Genomic DNA, 18,372 nt, shown 5'->3' with positions numbered 1-18,372 from the left:
TATATATATATATATATATATAAACAGTATATATATATATATATGTATATATATATGTATATATATATATGTATATATATATATATATATATATATATGTATATATATATATATATATATATATATATATATATATATATATATATATATATATATATATATATATATATATATATATATATATATATATATATATATGTATATATATGTATATATATATATATATAAAAAACTAGTGTTTTGTTAACTTAAGGTCTGGGGCTACAGAGAACACAACTGATGGGTGGCCTGTTAATTTTCACATATTAAAAATACTCAAACGCTTAATTGTCCCACTTAGCTGATGTTACATTTTACCTGAATTCACTTCATTCACTTTATCAGTGCAACAAATTGAAGTACCAGTGGTAGCAACAGTTAATAGCAAAATCAGCAATGAAAGCAATAGAAAACACAATAGTATTATTACAAAAATATTTTATACTAATATTTTACCACTTTATGTGCCTCAACTGAAAAAGCCTGCCCAACGGCTGAAAATGTCATGTTAAGTACAAATTGTTAGCTTTCAGATGAAGCAGTATGTAGTAATTATCCTGTAATGATCCCTGTTGTTCTCAGTCTGCTGCCTCTGACCTAATGGTGTGTTTAATTCTCATAGAAGCATAAAGGACACCAGAGCCCACTGTCCACTGCAGCTGTGAGAGTGCCACTCGGGAACAAACTGAACATGATTTTATTTTGGTTTATGTTGACACAACTGTTCATGCTCTAATAGTATTGTTTGGTACAGCAGCCAGTCCTAGGTCTTTGTGCTGTTGCCCGGTGATGCCATACACACAATGGGTATGTGCCTGTGTGAGTTTGTGATGTAGGGAATTAGTGCATAATGTGAAGGGAACATCTGTGGCACTGACATTACTGCCAATTAGAAAAAGCAGCCTTGTGCTAACATTATACATTCAACTTAGTGTTTCATTGACTTAATGCTTCACCCTTCTGTGTTTTATGGCACAAATGCCTATAAGCTATAGTCACCACTTTGTAGAATGCATCTTGCCATAAACTACAGTCTGTGCAGAGTTTACCCACTGAACGCAAAGGCAGTTCTGAGATTACAACCCAGTTTCAAAATGCTGCTGTTGTGTCCTTGGGCAAGACTCTTGAACCTCCATGCCATCACTGTCTGTATACTGACTATTATATTGAGTGGCTCTTGAGACAACTTTGGAGGGAAATCAGCAAATTCTTATGATCATTACCATTAATATTAAGACAAAAGGGTTACTTAAAGGTCCTACATTACATAACATTGACTCTTGTGAGCTTTAGGCCATTATAATGCTGTTACTTCTTCAAAAAAACATACCTGGAGTTGTGTTTTCTTTCATTCACACATCTTTGAGTAACCCTTTTTATTAGTCTGTCTAAAAACACAGTGGAGCACTTCCTGTATTACCACATGACACCAGAAAGTGGAACAGAGCGTTTTCAGTTTGAGAGAAGAACTCAGCCTAAATATACAGGTTTTGTGTGTTAAAGATGTGAAGATGAAATAAAACACAACTGAAGGTATGTTTTTGATGAGGAAACACCATTATAACACATATCAGAAAATGGCGTAATATAGGCCCTTTAAGTACTTCTGGACATAACAGTAGATTGATTGTTATAGACATGTTATTTCAATACAATAGTAGCAATATGCCCAATACTTCTATATTAATCCTGACTTTAGTCCCACTCACTGCCATACGATCTATTGTAACAAATGAAGTCGAGCGTGTCCTCTCGACCCACACATCGTCTGTGTGTGTTCAAATGGACATCTGGGCTTCAGTCGCGTGACCGCTGGGAAACATGAAACAATTGCACATCACACATTGAGCTGAGCTGCCCGGGAAACACAAGGTCAAGAGAGAGCGAGACCCGCAGTAGGTTTATCCATAGGAGGGGTCAAAGGTCACAGTGAGAGGTGGGGGGGTGTAAAGTGGGTGGGTTTAGTTCACATCAGTAGTCTATGAAAATAACAATGTGTTTTAACTTATCAAGCAAGTTGTTCTTTAAACAATCCAATTCTAGATTTTACACAGAAAGTAGAGGCGCTCATGATAACTGCCCCACAAGTGCTGAACGTATATTCAGTGGGATATTGGTATCTAATACTTATATGCTTGCAGATATACTGAAATGTGTAGAAATTCTATTGTAAAAAGAGTTACTGTATTACATGTACTGTCCTTGTTCCCAAGTATTTTGCTTCATTGCTAGGTTGAAAAAAGAGCGGACAGGTTTTGGTGTTGTGGCTGTTCCCTGCACTGCGGCAGAGGAGCTGTGTCTCTGTGTTAGAGGGGGGCACTGAGCAGAGGAAACACGCTCACACCTCCTCTTTATAGTAAAAGATTCAAACACATAAATAGGCCTACAGTATATTTAGATCTTATGTGTGAAATGTTCCAAAGCACTGGCACATGCATAGGTGTAAAGTGAATGATAGCATGTGGCTTTGTTGTGGTGACAGGGACATTCTGAGGACCCAGAAAATTATGGTATGTTATACAACAGCACCCACTTACACGCTTAGGCACATGTGCACTACGAATGCACATTCACAATGAGGAGCTGTAGCACCCAATGGAGGTAAAGTGCTGCATACATGTACAAAAAAAAAAAAAAAAAAACATTTAAAAAGATAATATAATTGTCTTTCATTGGTAGTGGGCTGTAAAGTTTCATCCTGAGTGATATAAAAGACTAGGAACATGACCGGTAATCATTTGTTTGATTCATTACAAGTCATTCCCATCAATCTGCTGTTATGTAATTATCTAAATGTTTCTCTATGCAAATACAAATTAGTCACACTGCATTTGAATGGCATCAATCTGCTGTGTGTTAAAGCTAACTGGCTTTATGTGGCTCTAATGGCCTTCCTGTTGGGCTTTTGTCCATGGCAACACCATAATCCTAGGTCAGAGTAGTGCACTGTTTGTGTAGGAGACAAAGAGCAGTTTGTGTTAAAGCCGCAACAAAATACTAAGGTTGCCCTGACAACCTCCTGGACCTGCAATGTGAACCTTTACCTCAGCGGGAGAATCAGGCCATGCAGCCTCTCCAGATGTTGGCCTCATTTTGTGGGACTAGCACATGGCCCGTTTCAGCGTCCTGGCACCCAAGGGCGCATGTGGGTGAGTGAAAGTCACCCACTGCCCCAGGCCTGCCCCCAACCAACCACCAGCTTCAGTTTTACAGGGCACCAGGAAATCTTTTCACGTGGATTGTAACACTGTCTGGTTCATGGTCATGTTGATCATAAGTCATCTACTGAGTGTCAGGGAACATCACAACATTCTCGGTGAGAATTACATTTAATACAGATGGGGGGCAGCTAAAATGAATATTGTTATGAATCTGATGTTTTCTGACAGTGTTGCACATTCTGGGTTTTAGTGATTAATATGTATCATAGATCAGCATTTGGGAATTGACTTATTTTTTGTGAGAATACAATGCAGTTAGTAGCACTTTCCCATTTGAAAACAACCAATGGGAAATTCTGATTAAAACAGTAATCTATGAGATCAGATGAAACTGGGCATTGTGAAGTTGGTATTATTATTATTATTATTATTATTATTATTATTATTATTATTATTATTATTATTATTATTATTATTATTATTATTATTATTATTATTATTATTATTATTATATTTTACCCTTTTTTGTTTTTTTTTGGGTGGGGGGGCTGGGCGAAGGTGGAAGAGGGTTGTGGGGTTATACGCCTTGCGGCATTAAGGCCACAATATTGAAAAAAAAAATTAAATCAAGAATATATATGAAAAAAAAAGTATAATAGTAATCTCCACCTCAGTCTCCATACCAATGGGGACAAGAATTTGCATTAAATAATTACGTTTTTTATTTTAATTAATCAGTGTTTCTGTTGTTCTTCACAGTGGTCGGTCAAGATTTTTTCAAAGTATAGAAGATCTAACACTACTTACATTCAAAAGTATTCCCCAGGCCCTGTCATGTGAGCTGCACTGGATGACAGAGCTGAGGAGCGTCTGGTGTCTGTGCTCTGTCTCCTGGGCATTGAGCCAGTGCCACACACCTGTGCACATGTGGCTCCAGATGGGCTCTACTTGAACACAGAGCAACGTTACATGTTCAGAAGTGTCACTGAAACTGTGAGAAAACTGAGAAAAACTGTCAACAGGCCAAAATGTAACAGCTGCTGCTACAGTTGAAATGACAGAAACAATAAAAATCATACTTGTTTATGCTGTAACCACTTGTAATGACCAGCTGAAATAGTAGTAAAAGTGGAACAAGTCTGGGAAAGTCATGGGACGGGGTGGCATAAATACTGCTATGAAACTGCATGATTTTCAAACTTTATCCATTAAAACACAGTTAAAGAGTTTGGAATAGCAACAGGTCATATCATATCAAAAGTGTTGCTGGTGTAGCTTTGCAGGACACCCAAGAGGGACACACGCTCACCCTATAACCACTACTGTTACATCAGTTTGTTGTCATTATAAAAGTTATCCAGTGGTACTAATCCTGTAACGCTAAAGCTTTTGTTTTCATTTGTATTTGACCAATCCTTCCACTGTAGGAGAAACATTACAGAGGTAGTGGGTGGCAACAGCGGAGCACACAGGCACCTTAACAAAATTTAAAGTATACCTGTCCTGTTGGGAGATAACCTGCATGCATAACAGCCAGTATCTGGAACCGAACAATAGAAGGTGAAAATCTTCTGTACTAACTTGAGACGGTCCAACCACAGTCACTCATTTGTATCAAGTGTCTCTCAAATGCAGAAGACGTCTCCTCTCCTCACATTCTGAACAAAGTAGAACTTCATTTACCTGAGATAAATAAGAGTTTGGTGCTTTGATTGTTGATTCTGCAAAAGTCTGTGTTGGTTCTCAGGCCTTTATGTTTTTTTTTCCTTTTTAACATATAAGCAGCCAGTTTGTTTTTGACCCAAACAAACCGTGCATCTCTCTGATTGCTTACTCCGCCTGTCAGCTCTCCTCTGAAATTGGGGAGACAGGATACAGCTACAGATCCATTTATCTTTGTAAAGTTTATACAAAGCATGTGGTTCTGGCTGACCAGGTAATAAAGAGCCCACTCTGGAACACCTTGCATACTCTACATAAACCAGGGCAATGTGAGGGAATTGAACTGAGGACCTTCCTAAAAATAGTCAAATGATCAGCCCAATGCGTTACTTTCCACTTAGGAGAATCCATCTACGCTGAAAGTTGATTTGTTTTACAACTCTCAATTAGGGAACTTGCTCCCCTTTAGTTGAACCCGGAGTATCCAGATCGTGCCGCTGTTAAGTGTGTCTTAATTACACGTGACACGCTTTGGTCTCTGCGGTTCAGGGGATTATCCAGACGCCTTCCTCATCAGCTGCTCTCATCTCTGTTCAGCATTGAAGAAGAGATACGAAATGACAGTAATCCCCAATCCATCACGATTCAAATTTGTTCTGTCCCTAATGAGAGTCGCTCTGCATGCACTCAGCGACACCAGGCCTGTTCAAGGAATTATTAGCACCAGTGGAGTGGAAGAGATAAGGGACACACTTCATATGGAAATGAGTGAGAAGATACATGACTGGATATGCTTTTCTGCATAAATGAGCAGGGATCATAGTAATGTACAGGGGGCATTTAGCAAAAAGCATATCATACCTCTATAATTGTGTCCTTTGTGAATAGCCTATAATTCTAATTTCAACTTTTTAGTTTAAAGTTGTTGTAGTTTTACCAATATACACTTTAAAGGGCCATATGACGCTATTTTCTGATCGATGTTATGTTGTTTCCTCATCAAAAACATAGCCTACCTGGAGTGGTGTTTTGTTTCATTCACACATGTTTAACACACAAATCCTGCATATTTATGCTGTGTTTTTCTCAAACAGAAAACACTCTGTTCCACCTTTTGATGTCATGTGGTAAAACAGGAAGTGCTCCACTGTGTTTTTAAACTCCATACATCTTCACTAAAATCATTTGGATAATTTCAGACCTGGAATCTCTACAGAACAAAAGGTAAAAGGAGCTGCATTTTGAGCTTTGGACATGCAGACAGACAAATAATAAAGGGTTACTCAAATGTGTGAATAAAACAAAGCACAATTCCACTTATGTTTTTGAGAAGGTAAGACCATTATAACGTGGCTTAAAGCTCACAAGAGTTTATATTGTGTAATATGGGACCTTTCATACGAAATATGTTGTGGTATAGAAATTGTAACCCAAAGGAGTTATGTATATAGCATAACACAATATTTCTATTATTTCTGCTGAACATAAATCTATCACACTGTATATTTATTATCCTTACGATGTTGAAAATATAACAGAAGACAGATAGGACAATAGAGTTGCTTTTATCACTTAAACTATTCAATATTATTGTTTAAATATAATCAACTTATTTCTTGTTTTGGGAAATTGATTTTACAAAATGCAACTAAATATGCCGAACAAGGCAAGCTTTATTAACACAGCAAAAAATAATCAAAACAAAAAAGGCTCAATTTACAAAATAGATTTCAAATGAAGTTACATGACAACAAAAAGAGCTACTAAATAAATATTCACATTTACAACAAGAGTTCCTCTGACACCTCAGGAGTGCCTTACAGTGGTTATAAAACAGGAGACAGAAGATATGTACAATCATACAACTTCAATAGGACATGCTTTAGGATTTGGACTGCACCAGTGTACCAAACACTGACCACAACACAAAGGCCGACTACAGGTCTATGAGCCTCCTCTGCACACGACTGCTCTGTCTGCACTAGAACAGCCACAGAAAACCAGGACTGCATGATATTACTCAAACTGGTATCACTGCTATCACAATCTTAGCAAAGTAATTAGATACAGTTCGTAGCTTTGATACAATGCTCCACCTAATTGATTAACAGGTGTTACACTTGAGCAGATAATTGCTGTTTCTTTCTATTTACAACTGGTTTCAACTTCAGCAGAATGTAGACATAGTTTACTTTTTTGGTAACATTAATTTTGGCTCAGTCTCAAGTCTTCTGATTAATACCTAAAAGTATCTTATGGTTCAAAAGTTGAAATATCTCTTTCTTTACACCTATATTTTGTGCAGTCTTTGATTCAGATGTTAGGCTGTTTGGTAGAAACTGTTGCTGTCTGGATTTGGGGCTGTGCCACTGATCGAGCCCTGTCTCAGTCTCGGTCCTCGCTGCTTCCTGCACTCAATCGTTGCTAGGCGATGCTGCAGAATTTTGGTGCGACCGTGAACTAAAGGTTTTTGTGCAAATCACCATTTCACGGCTGTGACAAGGGCTGCCCACTGCTTCATAGACACTTACTCATAAACAACATGAAGACAACATGCTTTTAACGATCATAACAGAAAAAAAAATATTAAGGAAAATAATATCGCTCTTTGAACAGGGCCAGCCTGTGCATTTGATTTGAACTACAAACCCCCAATACGTCTTATTTTCTAAGCCCTTTCACAATGGTTCAACTTTGTAATATGTCAATATTACATTAATCAATATGTAATATGTAGATTCCCAATGCAAAATTGAAAACTGCGTCCATTCCGTGCAATAACAGCATCTACAGGGGTTTGTCCATCACAATCTCGTGTTAATATTTAGTGGATAGCATACTCATATCAACAGCCTTTTTGTACAGCAAAGATGGTCCATGGAGCGCGGTAGCAGATAACAGTAATTACAAAGCTGTGTTTTATTGCCACAGGTCGCCCTTGTATAACATGCACTTAAATCATCACTGTTTTATGGTCAGCACAACCATAAAGCTAAGGATTTAAGCACGGACCAGGCCCCTGTTTGCTCCATATGTGTCCTACAGTAAGTGCTGCTTATTCAATTAGAAACAACACGGAGGTCTTGGAAGTCATTGGGAGTGCTACATTGGATTATATTTTATAAATGAGAGAAGTCACAGGCACATAGAAGTCCAAAGATTGTGGGATTGTGATATGAAAGGCATTTTCCAAAACTGCATACCATTAAAGAAGAGCTCAAACAATGCTACAAATCCAAATTATATTCTAACCTACAAAGATTTGCATTAGCAGCCAGATCCAAGTGTTTTGCACACAGTGACTACTTCAAGCCACATCAAGGCATTGAAACTTTTACGCCTCATAAATTTTCTCCTTCATCAAGTAGTTTGAAGTCACAGCGATACAGGAAGCCCAAGTAAACTCCCCTTTTGATTTGGTCTGCTCTGATTCTTCCACCTTAAAACGACCAGAGCTGACCACAGCGCCGCCACCAGGCTTCATCTATACACGCAGCAATAGCAACTTCTCTTAATAACTCATCTCTCCATTCTTTCGACCACCGACTGTTTATGTCTAACTTCTGTACCCTTTTACATGTCCTGCTACTTAATACTGCGTCCTAGAAGACACAGGACATTCCTTGCTCCTGATTGGTTCGTGCTAGATTTAGCTTTAGGAATACATTGAATTATTTGAGAAGTTTTTTTCCCCATCAATATTATGGTCACACGTTGCACATATCCGATTTTGGACAAACTCAACATGTAATGTGAATATTGTAGTATCTTTCTGTTACAGGTGAAAAATGACAGCTCAATGTCCGAACCTTGAATACAACAGTTTCTTCAAAAAGCAGGTCGAGGTTGATTAATGACAGATGTGCATTACAATGTTCAGGAGCAAGTGGACAGCGCAGTGTCCACCTCTTCTGATGTGGTGTTTAGGTTTCGTGGGGGGTTAGGGGAAGGATTCAGCAGGATGTCCTGATAAATCGTGCCCACCCCCCTTCCCCAAGACCAAAAGAGGCAGGGGCTGGGAGAGACCTTTTGGAAGCCCAAGATGGCGTCCACTCACATGACGGAGCAGCTCTTAGCCTTCTCCTTTTTGAAGGTGGAGGAGAGCAGATCTGACTTGCTGGGCAGGTGAAGCAGTCTTTTGGATAGGCGGCGTGTGGGGCTGGACTTTGGGACAGCCTGTAGCTTGTTGATGCAGGCCAAGGCTGCTGTGCGGAAGACACTGTGAATGCTCTTCTCCGAGGTGAAGGCGGAGCACTCCAGGTAGGCCTCGGCACCCAGCTGTTTGGCCATAGCAGCGCCCTGGAACAGAGATGAGAGCAGGAAAGCTTATGAATTTATTTGTCTTATGTCAACAGATCCAAGTCCAAATGTCAAAACATGAATTTTTGTAACATTGTAATGTAAGCGTTTTAGGGCATTCTTTGAGAAGAATCTACCCTAGAATTTAATTTCCACCCCTTTTGTTTTTTAATGGAAAGCAACAATACTACAACAACTCTATTCAGTCTGTTTCTCCTAACCTGCTCATAGGTGAGAGGAGTCTGTTTCTGATTGGACAGCTCCATCAGAGTGCAGACGTCCGTGCGAAGGTCGGTCTTACAGCCAATCAGAAGGATGCGTGTGCTGGGGCAGAAGTCCAGGATCTCGTTCTTCCACTGCAAAAAACATAAAAAGAATCAATACATGTCGGCAATCAATCAATTTAATAATGAGTGAAAGAGATTGTTTGAGGACATCTACTTTGTTTCAGTGAGACAGTTTTATGGCTGATTACCTTTTTGAGGCTTCCGTCCACAGTGTCAGGGCGACTGATGTCAAAACACAGCAGGACTGCATCTGAGTCACTGTAACACAGGGGCCTCACGTTGTCATAGTATGGAGAACCTGAAAAATAAAACAGCTCATGGTTAAAGATATGTCAGATTTTAATAAATACTTTACTTAAATGATCTTAACTACAAAAGTGAACAACGAGAGCAAACATTAATCTCCTTAATTCTGAAATTGACTGGACCCCATCTCAGTAACTATGGATCTTAAGTGTCATTGTACTAAGAGCAGACAAATACAATCATGATCTCCATCTTTCTAGATGGGATATCAAGATATACATTTTTAGTGGCAGGATTATTGAGAGAAGAAACACACGTTTCATAATTATTTCTAATTATTGACTCTAATCAAACAACAATAAAACTCTTAATTCACTTTCATTCACTTTGTTGTATCATAGATTACCAACAATAACATCTCATTAGAGGCAAGCAAGTGGCGGACCGTCCACCAGAAAAGTTGCATTGCTTTTGGCATTTGGTGCTAGATAGACTGTAATAGTGCGCAAGTCTATTTACACTATAAACTGGGTCCACTGTAAACCTTTATGATTCAATGTATTAAGCCAAGTGTAATTTCATTGGCGAGACTGTTGTGGTGTTTGATGAGCCAACAGTGGAGCAGCAGAGTGCACACTGAATCCTGCAGCAGGATTAGGAGACATCAGATCAGATTTTTCTCGCTGAGACCCACTTCTCTGTCCCTGGAAATGCTCTTTTACCAGCTCGTCTGATTGGCTAAAGGGAAGATGACAATCGAACGCTTAAATCCCTATTGATCTTTCCTGGCAGTAATAATAAAAAAAAAATCCTGGAAAATAGTGTTTGCCCGAGACTCCCTGACTCAAATATTTTTTGCTAAGAGAAATTATTTTGCTTGAATATACATCTATCTAAATTCCAGATAGATACCATCTTTGTTTAAATGTGATTTAAATGCAAAACTACAATAAAATAAAACTATAACTATAATAATGATGCTCCAAACAAGAAAAGGGTTTTTTAAAAGGCAATTTTGTTGGTGAGCAGTACCTTTTTAATGGAAAAGCTTTACTGTTGTTTGTGAAGGGTGGGGTCGTAAAAAATCAAGTAGTATTGCAAGTGAGCATGCCATCCCCCCTCTCCTAAAAAGAAAAAAAATCCAGAGGCGCGCCATACCTCCACTCTCTGTTACCACAGCAACAGCCTTGGAATCCACTGACGACGGCATCATGCATTCCACCCACCGCTGGCTCTATAAAGACTTAACTGCCTATCAATCAGTTCACACCAGCCACATGCCCACCCACCCACACAGTGCCGGGGACATCCCTCAGGTCTGCACCCAGATAAGCACCCTCACCAAACAAAAAGCTCACTTATAACAAGATTTAAAGTTTGGATTTAGCCAGCGGTATGCAACATCCTGCTATCTCCTGCTACAGAACAAGCAGCTCAATGGGATTAGCATGTTTGTGACTCCCAAATGTGATTCCTTTTATAGCAAAAGCAGTGACTAATTAGCTATTACACAACGCTAAGTTAATTGATTTACAGCAGAGAAACAACAATGGAACAGGAAACAGGGAAGGGCAAATTAAACAGTAGCCTGCTACATTGCTGTGTGCATATAGATCACTTTCATGAATACTTAATGCTTTTTCACATTATCAAAGGGTAAAACCGAATTTTGCCAGCTGCCGGGCTCTGTGAGCAGAATAATGACAAGCTGCTCTCAAATTCCAGCAGTTTTTTTCACCAAATAAACAGAACAGCAATAGCAAACAATGGGTCATGGAGGTGGTATTACACTTTATAGACGTTATAAAATACACCATGTTCATTAAAATTACTTTTGATATCGGCATCTATACCAGCCAAGGTGGTCATGTGTGGCCATGAGTATTTCTGTATCAAATTCAGCTATAAATTCTCTTTTCTTCTTCGTTATCTCATTTCAACAAGTAAAAATTCCATCAATGTTACAGTAGCCTATTACTATAAAGGTACTATAAAGGTCAGGCCTCAAGATCTGGAGATGGGTCCCGAGCACTGCCCAGTTCCTGACAGTTTGTCCCAGCACTCAAATGTGGAGGACAAATAACCTAATCTAGAAAAGCAAAACCTAACAGCCAAAGTGTAATGGGATGTCAGCACCCTTATTTGTAAATTAGTTTAAGACAAACCTTTTTATTAAAAGGTTTACCCTAAAACAACAATTCAAAATCTTTGTAAACAGACCAGTCGTTAACTCCCTTAATGCAAAGAACTACTTGTCTGTTATCAACAGTTACACCTTGAGCCACCAAACAAAAGCTATAGGACCGAGGCCATCAACTTCCATTCAAATAGGGACAATGATGTTTTCTGTTGTGGTGTGTTGTGTCTGTGCAAAGCCAAGTCCTAAATCTTCCCCATCTCTCAGGGTTATCTCGCCCTGCCCTGGCTGTGAGTGCGCATTAAACGGCCACTGATCTAAATGCAGCGATCAATAGGAACACTGTGCAGGATGTCCACGACACAGTGCAATTAAAGCTGACAGACGAGTTATCCTGCCAGGAAGAAAACAGGCAGCAAAGACGTGTCCGAGGTGTTTTTAAGTCTTGTCAAGGCGAAAGAGAAATGGCTCTGACCTTCAGGCACAGTGATTCATTAGCAGCTTGCATAGTTAAAGCAGAAACAGTGGCACATGTAACAATGTGACGGCCTCGATTTCACAGGGCAGTGCTGGTGAAGGGGAATCATAATGAGAGCAAACAATGTTGTAATTAGACTGTAAGTGAGTCATGCCTTTGATACCATTTGAAACCAGCTTCAACCAAGAAACTCAACCACTCAAGAACAGTGATTGTGTTACTGTTCTGTAAAAAAGTTTGGATATCTCGCAAGAGTCTGCAACAAGTCTTTCTGATATTATTAACTTTCTTTTCCTCTCTTCCTTTCCTGCTGTCTTAATGCATTTATTTATAGTTTGTTGTCTTACATTAAATTGGATTTGTTTTGTTAACAATTATACACACATGGACAAGATAAAAATTTATTTACACCCAGAATGGGTCAGTAAATAAATATGCTTTGTATAAAATGGTAAATAGTCACATTTTTATATAGCGTTTTCCCACTTTCGAGGCAGTCAAAGCACTTTACATTAAGGAATCACTCACAGATTCACAAACACATTCATATACCAGTATACGTACACAATGTGGGAGCTGGAATCGCACCACCAACCTGTGAGTCAGTGGATCTGACCGCTCAACCATTGATGTTTAAGTCGAGAACAGGATTTGAACCACCAATCTTTGGATCAGTGGAGAATAATACATTTGTGTACACGTGGGAAATATTCAAATTTTCTACCTCTACTTCACCATAAAAAAGTCAGATTTGTTATTTCCATAAACATAATCTACTGAAGTCTAAAAACCCATATTATCAGTGACCACAGTTAACATGCTCTGAGTCTTGCCTTTGACATGGCTGCTGTAGATCATACCACCAGTGTGTAATAACAGGTTTAGCCGTGCTCTCCTGACACTCTCACCAAGTTATTAAGTGGATGAAACAGCAGGGAAACGCCAATAGCAGAGAGGCGGTGGAGCGGAGTTAGCCCTCTGAGGGGACCAAAAGACCCTCCTGTGCCATTAATCCTTCACCCCCTGCAGCCTGCTATCACACAAGATTCCCCTACCCCTCCCTCTCAAAAGATCAATGCACATGCAGCAAATATGGCCGAAATATGGGCTTCTCTGCTTCACTCTCAACAGTAGGCCTCCACAGCAGATGGGGGGTTTCTGAGGCATGAAAGTAGCCGTGAGAGGCAGATAAAAAGAGGAAGAGTGAAAAGCATCACCAAAGTCCGAAGGCAGAGGAGGGGTCTAGAGTGTGGATGATCCAGAGCCCAGAGCAAAATGAAGCTGGACTAAAAGAGTGAGAAAAAGGGAGATGATGGAACATGTGTTGATGGGGATGTGGTACCACTATAAATCAGATTAGCAAAAAAAACAACATACACCCCTGTAGATCAGTTTTGGGCAATAAAGTCTCACAACATAGTCTGGGTTTAATATTTTACTTCTGTTACTCAACACACAATAAATGGTTGTCTAAACTAACACTAATATAAAAACTAGAGACTCATTTTGAACAAGTATCAATACTGAAATAAATCAAAACGATAAATCGTTGCACTTTTCCTGAATGCTCCAGATCATTATATGAACTAATATAAATCCATGTAACCCCATATCCGATCACTCATCCAACTAAATTAAGTTAATCTGCTAATACTACAATCTGCTTTATCTGATGACTCTGTGGAATTATGTGATTTGGGATTTTCCTGTCTGGGGTTAGTATGCAGCCAGGGATATGGGAATTAATTTAGACAGTTATGCTAGGTTTTATAAAACAATTTATCCAGGCTTGGGACAGCAGCCTCTGAGTAGCTGTACTGTACTTTTTTTTTTTAAGCGTCTCAGATCTTGGTGGATTAGTACTGGCTTGACTCAATTACTAGTTCTTTCATTGATCTGGCTAAATTGAAAGCAGTCGCAATCTGGACCAATCTCCTTTGTATCAGCGAGAAAACCAAATATACATCAAACTCAAAGACTTGTCAGCGAGACCATTTAAGCCCATATAAATCACCCACTAACACTATAGAAACATCCATTATTCAGTATTTATGAGCTGCTTTCAGGGCTTCCCCAGCCATCCTCCCCCGTATGTGACGCGCTCAGGCTGATTAAAACGGGCCCATCGATTTGAGTTTGTATAAATCCGAGGTGGGCCGGGGGAGGAAGGAGCACCCGTCCGGTGATGAGGTCAGAGGATCAATGTAGGGGAGTCAGGATAATGAGGAGCCCCACTCAGATCCTGGGACACACTAGCAGTAGTGCCACTCCATGCAATTAGAGAGAATTACAATGAGGAAACTGTAGGCTACTGTGTTACCACTACGGTATATAACCTCTGAGTCTGATCATTAATGAGGGATTATTCAAAGCTACGCAAGTTTGAAAGATAGTCAACTAGTGGTAGGACTGTGGAATAAATCATAAATGTAATATAATCAAAGGTCAATTAGTTTCAATCGTAATTGATCTGTTTGGAGTTTTATAATGAAGACAACATCTATAGCCAGTCCTCTGTCAGTAGAAGTGTGTAGTTTAGAGCTGAGTTCAGACTTGGTAAGAAAAACTGGGCTCATTTTGTATTATAATGAACTGACTAATTAAAGTTTATGTGGATGAAATCAATGTTGGAGTCATGTAAAAGATTTCTGTAAGTAAACAGATATGATCTTTGTTCAGGTCAGTGGTATTTTTGCAAGCTATTCGTAGTATTGTTGACTATAAATGGAAGTGTGTGTGTTTGTTTTCAGCTGCATTCATTGTTCCGTGTATTGAGGGGCAACATATGCAAACCACCCTCAAGCTATCTGTTGCTATTATGCTAGCCAAAGAAAACAAAGGGGTTTATAATATGCCAAATGACACGAGCCAAAGAGTTTAAAGGCAGAAAGTGAAATGTGCCATCTCAGACTTGTTGGGTCAGTGGGTCGGCCAGGCGGGTTTTAATCCTCATGCCGTCCGGGAGCGAGCATATGGGGGGGAGAATGCAGGTCACCAAACTTTAAAGACCAGACCTCTGCGTCCGTCTGCTCCAGAAAACCTCGGGAACCCAGCCCAGCGGTCCTGCCAGGGTCTACTCCAGCATGAGGTCCAAAGCGTGGGAATAAAAAGCACGGGATTTGGTCTGACAGGGGAATTACACTCTCCTTCCTGCCTGACTGATAATGAGGGGGCGCGAGTATACGAGGAATACGGTAAACACATGCAGCATCGTCTGACACAATTGGAGCTGTTATGTAAAGGATTTGATGCGCAAAACGTGTGAGCAAAACTGTGACCCAGAGAGAGCAGACAGGAGAGAGAAAAAGAGTGGAGAGAGGGAGAGACAGAATCAAACAGGTGATGTAAAAAGCTGTGTTTGTAATATCCAGGTCAACACACAACAGCCCACAGGAGATCCACACTGACACATTGACCCTATTTTTAAAGCTTAATGTAAATGAACATATGATGCACGAGAAGGACAAACCAAGCAGAAGGAATCACAGTCTCTCAACCTACTTTCACTGTGTAGTAATAACATGGATGTGCAGAAGAGGCAGGGGAAATACATCTAATAACAAAAGAGGGGCTGACAGCAGATCAACAAGTGTGATTCATAAGTTATTGTAAGACATCTGTAGTTATAGTCAGGACTACTATAGGATTTGCCAATGTTATAGATGTATTGATGACTGAAAAATAGGAAGAGACTCCACATTTCTTTTTCCCAATATAAACAAGTAAGTCTTTTGACGAGTTACTGATAAATAGCTACATTCATGGAAAGATGGAGGCAATCAAATCAAGCCGGCAGCTGGTCAGGTATGTGCCACCATTAACTCTTGAGTTGAGTGCTTCTGTACATGTTTGAAGTCAATCAAGATTAAAAAAAAACAAAACTGTGACCTTAACTGCAGCTAAAACAAACAAGGGAAATAATACAGCAACCATTTCCAACCCTGTAACTAACAATTACAATTTTCACTTTCCGAAAGACACAGAAGAAGAAAAGAGAAAAAATAAATAAAAATAAATGATGCACAAACGCAATGGGCTGAATGACAGAACATTAAACATACACTCATTGTTTACGCTCAAACATCCATCTCACTAGTGGAACAGACAAAAGGAGTCTGAGAGGGGCCCATAGAGACATAAAGGATGCATGTAGCCTGTAGTCATTTACCTGAGGTGTCCCAGAGGCTGAGCTCCACGCGCTGCTCCTCCAGCTCCAGACAGGCCGTGTAGTTCTCAAACACCGTGGGCACGTACGTCTGGTGAGGCAATTAACAACACGCGGCTGTTAGTGGGACCGTGTCAGCCAAGGCCACATCATCAAATCTGTCCGGCTAATAAGTGCGTTATTAAAACATGCAGAGATAACCCAACTCATCCCAGGAACAGCGTGTACTGGTATATATATATAAGGCTTTGGGATAATCAATCAGTTTAAGTGATGTCCACTAAAGCACATATAGGAAATTATGTCAACAAATGCAACAACTATCTCCTTAAAGAGTGATTCATCGGGGGAGATGACTTGATAGAGGAATTGCGCATGAAATGTTTCATCTGCAACAAACGCAACACACAATTACGGCCCATTTTTACCGTTTTCTAAGGCAAAAATGCCCCTATAGCCGCCACAATTCACGTGCAAGAGTTGTTTCTTCTGTTTCATCGACTAAAGTGCCACATACCTCTGGATAACAGTCTTTGGCGAGGACTTGCAACATCGCCGTTTTTCCGCATTGGACGTCTCCAACCAGCACCAGTTTACACCTCACAACAAGCGGCTGCGTACTCCTCCTTTCCTTCATTTTGGTAAAAATATAGTCCAAAAGGTGCAATAAAATGTGAAGGGGAAAAACGTAAAGAGATCCGTCAATGTTCCCCGTGCAGAGCGCGCGTCCTCGTGTGTGCTTGCCCACGCAGAAGACGCAGTTGATCTGATTTAATTTGCCACTGCGGCTCTTTATACAGAAGCCCGACAGCCAATAGGAGCGCGCCATTCCCCAGGCTTTATAACATCACATTACTGCACCGTGCTCTGTCCCCACAGAGCCAAAACACTGCGCTGCACAAGGAAAAGTGACAGACAGTGGCACAAATCTGCACTGAAATATAAAGCTGAAGTTTCTCACGTTGAAGAAAAGGTTGAGGTGAAAAGACTTAATATGATAGCTTAGTTTAGGCCTAATACAAAATCTCCCAGATTGTTGGCTTTGTAAAATAAATTATATCCCCTGCTCCCTGTTTTTTTTTTTTTTTTTTTTTTTTTGTTTCTGGCAGAAATTACTTCATTGGTGAAATGTTTTAACCCAATGTAATGTACATAATTTAATGTACCATATCCATGAGAAGATAGAACTAGATATTGCAGCACATCCAGTCAAATCAGTCAGTCAATAGGTATAGACATGTCTTGATACCAAGTACTTTAAAATGCAGTTAAAATAATATTTATAGATGGCATCTTAAAGTTTCTTTCGTACTTGTGATCGTCTGTATCATTTGTTTTCTGAGGGATGTGGGCCATTGCAGACACGTGTTGTTCTGTCATTTGTGGTTTTGTGGATTATTTGATTAGATTGGGCTTTGGATCAATGGCATACCTCAAGTCCTCAGAACAATAGGCCTGATAGACCTCTCCATTGTGGGCTAATTAGTTTACTCTAATCTCCCGACGCACAATCAATCCAAAAGATCAAGAAGGACTGGCTTTCCTCTAAATTATTCAAATGTGCACTCACTGTCTGGACATTTATGTGGCTATGTCCAACTTACCACCACAACTGTTTTTATTATTGTTCTTTGTTGGTGTGACACTTTATACTATGACAAGTGTGATTTTTGCACTATTTGGCAGTCATACATGTCTTTGTGAGCCATTAGAAAGAATTATTGTTCCCATTGACTATTGACAACCAGCACAAAAGCCTCCATCAATCTGTCCTATGTCCCTGCTAAAAGTGTCAGATAAAACCTGAGCCTGCCCATGTGAATGCCCTGTGATCAAAGCCCAGAGTGGTTTAAGTTTCTCATGTTGACCTTTGAAAACATGCTGTGAATGTCCTCTGT

The 18,372-nt window shown here is 39.7% G+C and overlaps 1 protein-coding gene across 1 annotated transcript; it reads right to left on the bottom strand.

Annotated features, from left to right (window-relative positions):
- Positions 1 to 6,512: 6,512 nt before the first annotated feature.
- rnd1b (Rho family GTPase 1b) lies at positions 6,513 to 17,236 on the bottom strand. The gene is made up of 5 exons (XM_033970004.2): positions 16,992 to 17,236; positions 16,478 to 16,565; positions 9,637 to 9,746; positions 9,383 to 9,517; positions 6,513 to 9,161 (listed from the first exon to the last, which is right to left on the bottom strand). The coding sequence occupies exons 1-5, from the start codon at positions 17,109 to 17,111 to the stop codon at positions 8,916 to 8,918; spliced, it is 699 nt and encodes a 232-aa protein (XP_033825895.1). The 5' UTR covers positions 17,112 to 17,236; the 3' UTR covers positions 6,513 to 8,915.
- Between the last annotated feature and the right edge of the window lie 1,136 nt (positions 17,237 to 18,372).

Source organism: Periophthalmus magnuspinnatus, chromosome 7 (assembly GCF_009829125.3).
Source record: "Periophthalmus magnuspinnatus isolate fPerMag1 chromosome 7, fPerMag1.2.pri, whole genome shotgun sequence".
NCBI lineage: Eukaryota > Metazoa > Chordata > Actinopteri > Gobiiformes > Gobiidae > Periophthalmus > Periophthalmus magnuspinnatus.
Note: the sequence above shows the minus strand (reverse complement) of the source record. Positions and strands in the feature narration are given on the sequence as shown.